The 11769-nt window shown below is 45.9% G+C and overlaps 1 protein-coding gene across 1 annotated transcript in view; it reads left to right on the top strand.

Annotated features, from left to right (window-relative positions):
• Positions 1 to 2411: 2411 nt before the first annotated feature.
• Positions 2412 to 11769, top strand: part of Msh2 (mutS homolog 2) — a 53057-nt gene continuing 43699 nt past the window's right edge. The window contains exons 1-4 of the mRNA XM_021644497.2: positions 2412 to 2720; positions 7853 to 8007; positions 9704 to 9979; positions 11568 to 11714. Of these exons, the coding sequence (XP_021500172.1) occupies positions 2510 to 2720; positions 7853 to 8007; positions 9704 to 9979; positions 11568 to 11714 (789 nt within the window). The 5' untranslated portion in view covers positions 2412 to 2509. The remainder of the gene's footprint in view (positions 2721 to 7852; positions 8008 to 9703; positions 9980 to 11567; positions 11715 to 11769) is intronic.

The following is an 11769-nucleotide window of genomic DNA, read 5'->3' as shown; positions in this document are numbered from 1 at the left end:
AGAATAGATTTTTTTTTTGTGCTTTAAAGCTCACCCTGAGAAAAGCTTGGGGCGACACTGGGATCCTGAACACACAGGATAGTCACTGGTCCACTAATAACGATTTTCTATCCTCTCAAACCCATGTCCAAGTAGTTTTCCTTGGTGGTTTCTGCATAACAGATCCAGGCATAGAATTCAGGTTCTCAGGCTTGGTGCAAGTAAGTGCCTTTACCCAGAACCATCTCAATGACCCTCAAGAAATTTTATAGTAAAAGAACAAAGAAAGTTATAAGTCAAGGCATTTTCCCAATATGTATATGAAAACATTAGGTAGGCAGGCTACAATGGTGGGGGATGCTCTTAGAGGCCTTAAATCTTATTTGATGGATGACATTTTTAGTCTTTGAGTAGTAGAAACCAAGGGGCCTGTGACCTGAGAGTCACAGGGCTGCTAAGGTAAACCCAGAGGTGGCCAATAAGCAGCTCATTAGGGGATTAAAATTAGCCCAAGATTATTTGGCTCTGAACTTGCAACATTGCAGCTCTCCACAATCACTTACATCATAATCAGTTAATTAGCCCTATAAATATTTTATCACACTGCAGCCTTTTCCTCTAAGCATCAATTTACACCTCTCTCTCTGTGTACATATATCTACTTTTAAAATAGTGTATTGTCTGTACCCATTCACCAGCATGTAAGTAAAACAAGATGTGACCTCTCTGCCTCCTTTTTCTCCTCTTTTTTTATTGAGACAGGGTCTTGCTATACAGTATTCCAAAGCAGGATATTTATTTATTTTAGACACAGTGTCATGCAGCTCAGACTAGCCTCTAACTGTCTAGCCAAGGATGATATTACACTGGGCTTCTCACTGTTGTGGGGTCCGCTTAAATCCAACATAACACAAACACCAGGTCAACGCAGATGACAACAATTTAATGTAATCAAGCTGCTACTGATCGATCAGGGCCGCAGAACAGACTCGGGAGCTGAGCTGCCACCCTTAAGGGATGTTGTGCAGCGTATTTAAAGGATGAAACCATAAAGCGAGGGGGAGCCGCGTGGGCTGTAGTGTTGTCTAATCGCATTTTGACATAAGGCGTTGAGCAAGGGCGTTTCCATCAATCGCGACAGGAGTAGGTTCCTGGGCCTGGGAACATGAACTTTGTTTGACCCTGCCAGCAAGCTGGAGATGTGTGAGATGGCTGGACTCAGACAACCGTATCCTACAACAGAAGCTGTTCAGCTATTGTGAAGTCTCCAGTTCCCCTAGGACCTGGGACCTTGAACTTACTTTCTCTCAGTGTTTAAATGGAGTCTAAAAATAAAATGGTAGTACTTAGAGTAAGTTTCCCAACACTCACCAGCCCCACCTTAAACTTTTAATCCTACTTCTTTAGAGTTGGGGTTTCAGGTGTGTGCCACCACACTCATTTCCAAAGCGGATTATTGTTTAACGTATAAATGTTCTATCTGCATGTGCACCTGCACGCCAGAAGAGGTGGAGCCACCATGTGGTTGCTGGGAATTGAACTCCTGTGGAGGAGCAGACAGTGCTCTTATCCGCTGAGCCACCTCTCCAGTCCCAAAGTAGATTTTTTATTAGAAAAAAAAATTACCTCATTTGGTGTGTGTTTGTGTGCGTGCAAGTGTCTACAGCTGACCTCCCCTACCCACACCGAGAAACTGGGGGTACAGGTTACGGTGAGCCCCACCAGTCCAGGGGGCTGAACTCAGAAGCAACTGTAAAAACACTAGGAAGCTAAGAAACTGCTGAGCCATCTCTCCAGCCCCCAGAGTGTCTTTTCTGTTTGTTTTTGAGACGCTGTGTCTCTATGTAGCCCTGGCTATCCTGGAACTCGCTGGGTAGACTGAGCTGGACTGGAATTTACAGACCTGCCTGCTTCTGTCTCCTGAGTGCTGGGATCAAGGGCCAGATCAAGGGCCAGTGCCTCCACACCTGGCTTCCAAAGTGTCTTTTGAATGAATTAGACAACGGATGGAAGAAATGCGAAACTGAGTGAGTGCGGCGCTATAGAGAATAAACACGAAATCTTAAATAAAAAGCTTGCAAGGCGAGTGTAGGTCACACAATCAAAACTGCGTTGAGGTTAGTTCTTTGTTTACAAGTTGTGATTTCACGCCTACGTTTCTGGTCACTTGATAGACAATTTCTTAGCTGACCCCGCCTACCCTAGCTACCCATCCACCCGGGCACCAGACGTTGCAGACCTGAAAGCGTTGCCACTGGAGGAGGACGCGCTTCTGTTGGTTCTGCGTGCCTGCAAGTCGGAGGCATGCGCACGAGCCAGAGTCCGGGAGTACGCGGGAAGCTGGCGTCTCGTTCGCTTATGATTGGCTGTCCCTGCAGGCTCCCGCCCACCAGGGCTCAGCGCTGCGTGCTGATTGGGCGAGCCCCTGAGGCCGGATGCGGTTCAGGGGCGAGCGGAGGGGAGGCGGGAAAGGACCCGGCGGTGCAGGGTCGCGCAGTTCTCCCCGTGGGTTGTGTGCATAGGTTCGGAGATGGCGGTGCAGCCCAAGGACACGCTGCAGTTGGAGGGCGCGGCCGAGGTGGGCTTCGTGCGCTTCTTTGAGAGCATGCCGGAGAAGCCGAGCACCACGGTGCGCCTCTTCGACCGCGGCGACTTCTACACTGCGCACGGCGAGGACGCGCTGCTGGCGGCCCGGGAGGTGTTCAAGACCCAGGGCGTGATCAAGTACATGGGGCCGGCAGGTGAGGGCCGCCGGGCAGCGGAGGGGCCGGGGAGCGCCGGGCAGCTCGCAGCGCCCGGAAACCTGGGCGCATCCGCTGGGTTAGCGGCGCTGAGCCCCAGCGCTCGTGTCGTTCTGGTTCGTCTCCCCACAGCGGGCTGGGCTTGTCTCGGCCGGGTAGAGCTCAAGACAAAAATATCTCGTCCCGGCTGTCCTCGAACTCCTGATCCTCGTGTTTCAGGCTTAAGAGTTGATAGGGTTAAAGTGATGCGCTGCCATGCTTAGCTCCAAATCTCCTATTGCAGTCCGCAGTTTAGGAGTGAGGGAGGAGTGGCGGGCGCTTTGGGAGACTCCCTTTACGGTATTCTCATTTGCCAACATAACTTACTCTCTGTCCCTCTTTCGGCACTCCTCCACCCCCCCTCGTCCGGCTTGAGAACATGCAGTAGACCATTGTTGAAGGACAGTGTGACTAAGGGGTCAGGACCAGTTGCAGCTCCCCTGCCATTTGCTGTGTGCGGTTCGGCTAATTGGAAAGCTGTGCTCAGAGTTCACTGTTTCCTGGCTCTTCTAGTATCTAAGAGGTTGCAGAACTCATTTGTGGCCTAGGTAGATTAACCTCCCTCCCCATTGCTTTTTCTTTCAATTACAATGGAATTGTGAGTTCTAATTCTTACCCAGTCATATGCAAATGGATGTTACAGACAAAAGATAGTCCTGTCCTCCTTTTTCACCTCGCCCAGTGCTGCTTGGATAGCCTGGTGTCACCACACCGGTCGTATTCCGTTGTGTTAGACAGCTGTTCCCCATCTTGAGTTAAAGAGTGACACACATACACACACAAAAGAAATCCTGTGTCTATTATTAGTTGCTTGAAAGCGGCACAGCCTTCCCAGCCCTTGCCACTAGTTTATTTTCTTTCTCTAGATATGCTTATTCTGGGATGTAGCATGTAAATGAAGGTTCCAAGTTTCCAAGATATGTGTTACCAGTATATCATTCCTTTTGATTGCTAAATATTGTATGGATCTCCCACCTTTTATTTAGCTCTTTGTTCCTGGGAGTTGTTTTGTTTTGGTGTTTTGAGACAAGGTCTCATTATTTAGCCGTGGCTGACCTGGAGCTCAGTAGATTGGCCAGATTGCCTTTTAACCTTGCACTGCCACTGCCCCTGGGACTCAGGGCACTCACCAGCAGGCTCAGCTGAGCTTGTTTCTTGCACCTGTTCTTTGATTTGCCCCTGTCCCCATTCTTCCCACCATTGCAGCAAGCTTTTGGCAGTGTTCTGGATGCCATCTATGGACTCAATGGGTTTTTGTTGGTTTTCATATTCCTCTGAGCTTGCAGCTGGCGTCTGCTCACTGACGTTCTGCCTGCTAATTATCACCATGCAGTGCTGCATTATTATAAAGCGCTGTGGTTAGAGAGAGCCTCCCACCTCAGCCTCCCAAGTTCAAGTGCTGGAATTACACATGCGCGTCACCACAAGACACGATCTAACCCATTTCCTTTATGTCCCGATATCAGGCACAATTGAATGCAAGTAGTGGTTACACATTATTCTTAGGTGAATTTGAGTGTGTTCCTCCGGGTAGAAGATGGGTAGTTTTTAAGTCTGATCCTGTGTTTCACAGCAGAACAATCAATCCTGTCCCCTTCATAGGTTGGCCCTTCAGGAGCTTGAGGTGTACAGAGACAAGCCCTTCAGATGCCTGTCAGCAAGCGTGCGGTGCCTGCCAGCACTCCTCCTTCTGGAGAAATGGCATCTTCAGAGAATAACCAGCTTTCTAAAAAAAAATTATTATTTTTTTTAATTACAGTTTATTCACTTTGTATCCTAGCTGTGGCCCCCTCCTTCAGCCCCTTCCAATCCCACTCTCCCTCCCTCTTCTCCCTTGCTCCTCCCCCAGTCCACTGAGAGGGGAGGTCCTCCTCCCTTCCCCTCTGACTCTAGCCTCTCAGGTCTCATCAGGACTGGCTGCATTGTCCTCTGTGGCCTGATAAGGCTGCCTCTCCGGGAGGTGATCAAAGAGTGGCCTCTGGCTGCAAGCCTGCTGCCTAGCCTCCCTGGGGTGCACTTATTTGCCTGGGACGCCTGTCTCTGAGACGATGTGGTTAGAAAAGGAGTCACCTCATTTACCGCTTCAGTTCTGTTCCTTAGAAATCAACACAGTTAACAACGAGTTCCAATTAGTAAAAAGACCGAGAAACATTTCCCTGGGTTCTAGCTAATGGAAGGCGATGGTACCCTAGGAACAGAGAAGCCAGGTGTGGTCGCACACACCTTTTATCCCAGCACGGGCAGGTGGATCTCTTGAGATCAAGGCCAGCCTGGTCTACATAGAGAAACCCTGTCTCCAAAGCAAAAAACCCAAAATCATCAATCACAAAAAAAGCAGAGGGTCTTGTATAGGCAAGTGGGCTTCATGAAGTGATGGGCCTTCAACGCACTGCTTCGAGAGCCCTGTACTGCCCAAACAGTGATGGCACATGCCTGAGGACTGCCTCAACAGCCGTCCCAGAGTTAAATCAGACCATTTGTTTTCTCTCCCACAGTGTTTTTGCCGAGTTAGTCTTTGCATATTACTTTCTTGGGAGCTGTTGAAATTTCACTTTTTTCTCACGTTTGAGATAGTGTCTTACTATGTAGCCCTGGCTGGCTTGGAACTTAACATGAGCTCACAGAGATCCACCCGCTTCTGTCTTCCCAGTGTTAATAGGATTCGCCACCAGACTGGTCTCTTCAGCATTTATGGATTTGTTTTATGTGTATGTGCTTTGTCTGCATGTCTGTCTGTGTGTGCCTGGTACCTAAGGAGGCCAGAAGAGGGCATCAGATTCCCTGGAATTAGAGTGAAAAGTAGTTCTAAACTGCCATGTGAGTGCTAGGAAAGTTGAGTTTTTATTCCAGTGGCTGGTGTGGTGATTTTATTTTCATGTATTTTTGTGTGTATATGTATAAAATAGGGTATAATGTTTTTTAAGATTTATGTATATAGGTGGTTTAGTCTGCCTGCTTGTCTGCGCACCATGTGGGTGAGGCCAGAAGAGGGAATTGGATTCCCTGGAACTGGAATTTGTGGGTGCTGGGAACCTAACCCGAGTTCTCTGAAAGAGCAGCCACGCCATCTCTCCACATCTCACCCTTTTACAGTTTTATTTTTTTTTTTTTACGTGTATGGAAGTTTTTGCCTGCATGTGTGTGTGCACCACTTGTGTGCCTGATGCCAGGTTAGGCCAGAAAGGGCATTGGATGTCTGGGCACTGGGCTTACAGCCGGTTGTGAACTATGGTATGGGTTCTGGGAACTGAGCTTGCCCGGGTCCTTCGCAAGAGCAGTATGTACTCTTAACCTGAGCCATCTCTTCAGCCCCAGATTTTATTTATTTTATGAAGTGCTGGGTATTTGTAGATCAGAGCTAAGCTTGAAGTATTTATTCTCTCTCTACTACAGGGTCTCACCCTTTACTGTTTACATTTGGAGAAAAAAAAAATCATTCCTGTTGTGAATCCTGCTCTGGTCAGGTTAACTCCCTGCTCCTGTCTGGTAGATTTCAGAGTGTTGTTGCTCCCTGTGACAACTTAGTGTCCTCCAACATTATCTGTTTCCTGAGAGGAGTGGGGTCACTCCCAGTTTCCTAATGGTGAGAAAGTCTGAAAGCTTTGTAAAGAATTCATGTGTATGGGTCTGCATGTATGTTCGTGTACGGTGTATGTGCCTGGTGCCTACACATGCTGGAAGAGGGCATCTAATCCCCTAAGACCAGATGGTTGTAAGCCACCATGTGGATTCTGGGAATTGAACTTTGGTCCTTTACAAGACCAGCCAGTGTTCTTAACCACTAAGCCACCTTTCTAGCCCCTGAAAACTCTTGTTTTTATTATATTATAATAATAACACTCTTATTATTTTTGGTTTTTTGAGACAGGGTTTCTCTGTGTAGCCTTCTCTGTCCTGGACTCACTTTGTAGACCAGGCTGGCCTGAACCTGGAACTTTATATAGACCAGCTTGGCCTTTCACTCAGAGGGCCTGCCTGTCTCTGCTTTGAGTGCTGGATGCATATGCCACCCAGTTGCCTGAGAACTCTGTTGACTGTAGAAAAATAGATTACACCTAGCCAAAGAAGGGGATAGTGGCATAGTTTATTAAACTCTGTGATAAAATTTGGTTCTGGGACTTTTATCTTTTCAACACATTGGGAGCCTGAAGCCTTTACGGGGTTCTTCATGAAGCATTGTGATGCTGAAGAGATTGACTGTAAATCACTAGACATATCTGCCAATACATAGAAGCCAGGTATGTATTGTTGGAACAGGCTCCGCATATTAAACTTGGTTACACGGAACTGTGTGTTGAAATGGAGTGATTTACATTTGCTGGCGAATATAGACTGAAACCAGAGTCTGTGACTGGCAAACGTCCGTGTAGGGGACAATGCTGAAATAGAAGGAGACCTTGCTGTATGTGTTTGAACCTTTGAATCTTGGGTCTGTGAATGATGAGTAGGTTTTGTCACCTGTTGTGTTGCTGAGACTCTCACCCAAGATGTCACACATGCTGAGCTCAACCCCATCCCTGAGCAATTTCATTTTAAGGAGATCTAAAGTCCTTTGTAAATTTACTTACTGTGTTTTTGCTCTCTGAGGGTTTCTCTGTGTAGCCCTGGCTGTCTTGGAACTCACTCTTGTAGGCCAGGTTAGCCTCAAACTCACATAGATTCACCTGCCTGTGCCTCCTGAGTGCTGGGATTAAAGGAGTGCACCACCAAGCCTGGGTAATGTGTTTTTATTCACTATTTATTTTGTGTGTTATGTGTATGAGCATACATAGTGAATCAGGTCTTCCCTTCAACCTTGAGGAACCCAGCGGTTGAACTCACTGCGTTATCTTGGTAGCCCCCTGTTTAGTAGTTTTGAGACAGTATCTTGCTGTGTAGCCCAGGCTGCCCTCAATCTCCTCCTCATCTTAAGTGATCCTCTCCCCTCAGATTTCCAGGAGACCTGTAGATGTGCTGCATGTCTCCCAGCATGTAGTGTTTGCTCATTTAACAGTTTGGTAAAGGTTGACTTGCTGAGAGAATACGAGGTTGGGCTAATTCGTGAGGTGCTCAGATCCTTTTTAACATTTAATTTCATTTTCTGTTTGTTTCAGGGGCGAAGACCCTGCAGAGTGTTGTGCTTAGTAAGATGAATTTTGAGTCTTTTGTGAAGGATCTTCTTCTGGTTCGCCAGTACAGAGTTGAAGTGTATAAGAATAAAGCTGGGAATAAGGCGGCTAAGGAGAACGATTGGTATTTGGCGTTTAAGGTAATTATATTTCTTTTGGATGTTTCCTTTAGAAAGTTTTAAAAAATTCAGGTGCATGTTTTACCACACTGACTATGTTGTAATAGCAAAGTGCTCGAGAAATTTTGTTAGCTTTTAAAAGTTGCAGTTTGCCGAGCATGGTGGTGCATGCCTATAATTGCCAGCACTTGGGAGGCAGAGGCAGGTGATCTCTGAGTTCGAGGCCAGCCTGGACTACAAAGTGAATCCAGAACAGCCAAGACTACAAAGAGAGACTCTGTCTTAAAAAAAAAAAAAAAAAAAGTGAAATCACAATTTAGAAATCCAGTAGTCCTTGTAAAATGTTTCTGAACACACTGAGCCTTGTCTCGCTGTTCCTAAAGTGAAAGAGCTGTGGATAATAACCTGAACATAAATATTATCATTAAAAGGGGAATTGTTTTATATATTTTTTAATTAAAAAGTTATTTATTTTATTGTGTTAGGGCTGCATGTCTGTCTTGTCTGTGCACCACTTTCGTGCCTGTTGCTGGAGGGAGGAGGCAGAAGTGGTTTTTGGATCCCTTGGGACTATAGTTAGAATTATGAGCTCTCTGTGAGCTAGATCCTGCGAGGTCTTAACCTCTGGGACACCTTTCCAGCCTCCAGGTTTTGGTTTTGTTTTCCCCTTCTGAAGACAAGGTTTCACTCACTATGTATTGCAGGGTGGCCTGGGACTTGTGGCAGTCCTTGAAAAATGCTTAACCGGCTCTGCAGTTGGTGCACGCCTTTAGTCCCAGCACTTGGGAGGCAGAAGAAGGTGGGCCTCTTGAGTTGGAGGCCAGCCTGCTGTACAGAGGGAGGGCTACACAGAAATCCCGTTTCGAAAGCCCAAAAACCAAAACCAAAACAACAACAAAACAGAAAGAAAAATGCCTAACAGCCAAGTTCAGGGATTAAAGAAAGCCACTTATTTTTTAAATATTTTCTTAGGAACAAGCTCAGTCTGCTGTCAGATTGATGGTACTACCTCAGCTTCTCCAGTGCTGTGGTGTTTACAAGCATGCTCTGCCACACCTGGCTTTGATTTTACTATGTCTGAAGATAAAATATGTATAAATACTACATTTGTGACTTTGTATGTACATTTCTCGTTCTACATCTCTAGTGAGAGATGTAGATTCAAGCGAGCCTAGAGTAGTGCTTTTGTCTTTTGTCTCTTGAGATAGCATCTTTCTGTAGCCCCAGCTGGCCCTGAGTTGGACCCTGTCATTCTGCCTCAGTCTCTCATGTGCTGGGACACTTGAAAATCATCTTGGCAGAAAGATTTTTGTTGTTGTTGTTCAAGATGGGGTTTCTCTGTGTAGTCCTGGCTGACCAGACTGGCCTCAAAATCACAACAGAGATCCATATGCCTCTGCCTCTCTGAGTGCTGGGATTACAGACGTGCGCCGCTACTGCCTGGCAGCTGAAGAGTTTTAGATGTACCCAAGTGTTACAAAAGCAACGATAGCCAGGCATGGTGAGATGGGCACTCAGGAAGCTAAGGTAGAACATTATTTTTCTCAGGCCGGGCTAAGCTTCAAAGGAAAAGGAAGAGAGGGTCTTTATAATTGAAATATATCAACAGGTGTGTTTTTGTAAGAAAATATAAAGTTCATCAAGTTTGGATCATTTTTCACTAGTGAAATTTTAAAAATGTTCAATATTCTTAAAAATTGTTTTTGTTGCTTCTCAGGCTTCTCCTGGCAATCTTTCTCAGTTTGAAGACATTCTATTTGGTAACAATGACATGTCAGCTTCCATTGGCATTGTGGGAGTGAAAATGTCCACAGTTGATGGTCAAAGACAGGTTGGAGTTGGGTATGTGGATTCCATCCAGAGAAAGCTAGGGCTGTGTGAATTCCCTGATAATGATCAGTTCTCCAATCTCGAGGCTCTTCTGATTCAGATTGGACCAAAGGAATGTGTTTTACCAGGAGAGACTGCTGGAGACATGGGGAAACTGAGGCAGGTAAGAGAATCCGGTCTAGGAAAGTCTTGAATTATTACCACTTCTCCCATATTTATTTGAACCTGAGACCTCTGGACTGCTAGGCAAGTGCTCTACCACTGAACTGTAGTTCCAGCTGATGACACTTTTCATTTATGGGGAAAACCAGTCCGTTTTATTTCTGATTAAAATAATGGTTTATTTTGAGGACAATCCTGATATTTAACTTTGAAAGAAACTTGGCATCTTTAATCGTCATCAGCACTAGTCCAGCTCACATCGCTTCCCCTTTCTCCTCCTCTATCTTCACTCCAAGAGCGTAATTACAGTAACTATTAGTGTATTTAGTATGGTTTGTCAAATAAACGTCAATCTATTTCTTTTGTATGTTGTTAAGATGTTGGCCAGGAGCAGCTAACGCAAACTTACTGTATCACTGAGCTGTATTAACTCAGACCTGGAATTTTTATTTAAATTTTTAAAAGTTTTTTGAGTCATGGTCTTACTTGATAGCTGAGGTTGGCCTAGAACTCACAGTTATCCTTCTGCCTCAGCAGCCTGAGTTTTGAACCCCACCACTCCTGACTTCTGGTTTTGTTTTGTTTTTTTTTAAATTTAACCTTTTATGTTGTGGGGTGAATGTGCATGCGTGTGTTTGTATGCGTGTATGTGTGTGCACATATTATCTTAGATATGTTTAGGATAGTATCTCATGCAACCGAACCTGGCCTTGAACTTCAAAAAAAAAAAAAAGGTTTTGGGTTGTTGTTTTGTTTGTTTGTTTTTGTTTTGTTTTGTTCTAGTCCTGGCTGTCCTGAAACTCACTCTGTGGACCAGGCTGTCCTCAAACTCCCAGAGATCTGCCTGCCTGTGCCCCCTAAGTGCTAAGTGCTACCACACCCAGCTAAAACTTTAGGAGTGTTTTGCTGACATGTGTATATGTGTACCACATGCATGTCTGGTGTCTGTGAAAGTCAGAAGGCATTAGATGTCATGGAACTGAAGTTACAGATGGTTGTGAGCCAACAGGGTTTTGAGAACCTTGGTTCTCTGGAAGAGTAGCGGTGCTCTTAACTGCCGAGCCATCTCCTCAATGGAGATGTGCTGTCTTTCACTCACGGTACAGTCCATCCTGGCTTGCTCCCAAGTGGCAGGCCCGCGGCTCTGCCTCCCACGTGCTAGGATTACAGGTGTGTTTCCTTGCCTACAGCACTGCCTTGCCATGCCCGGCATTGGTACGGCTTGAGCTGCCAGGCAAGTCCCCTAGGATGGAACGCATCCCCAGCATCTCTGAGAAAGGGTCTCAGTCTGTTTCTCAGGCTGGCTTCCAGCTGGCTCTTCTGTCTCGGCTAGCCTCACTGTGTAGCTCTGGCTAGCCTGGAACTCCCTGTGAAGACCAGGGTGGCCTCGAGCTTAAAGAGATGACAGCACCTACTTCTGCCTCCCGGGTTGGTTCTGAGATTTGAAAGATGTTCCTAAGGACTTGGATAGTGAACAAAATTTGATGTAGATGAAGCCTTCTGAGCTGTGTTTACTGTGTCATTGCTAATGTTAGAAATCCCCCTTTCATGGATTTCCTTGTAGTAATTTGAAGTGTTTGCTGTAACAGGTTATTCAGAGAGGAGGGATTCTGATCACAGAGAGAAAGAGAGCTGACTTCTCCACCAAGGACATTTATCAGGATCTCAACCGGTTGTTAAAAGGCAAAAAGGGAGAACAGATAAATAGTGCTGTCTTACCAGAGATGGAGAATAAGGTACGTGGGTTACAAATGTGTGCTTAAATCGTAATGTGATGTTTTTAAAGGCTAC

The sequence above is a fragment of the Meriones unguiculatus genome, chromosome 1 (assembly GCF_030254825.1).
Source record: "Meriones unguiculatus strain TT.TT164.6M chromosome 1, Bangor_MerUng_6.1, whole genome shotgun sequence".
NCBI lineage: Eukaryota > Metazoa > Chordata > Mammalia > Rodentia > Muridae > Meriones > Meriones unguiculatus.
This window is presented reverse-complemented; position numbering and strand designations above follow the sequence as displayed.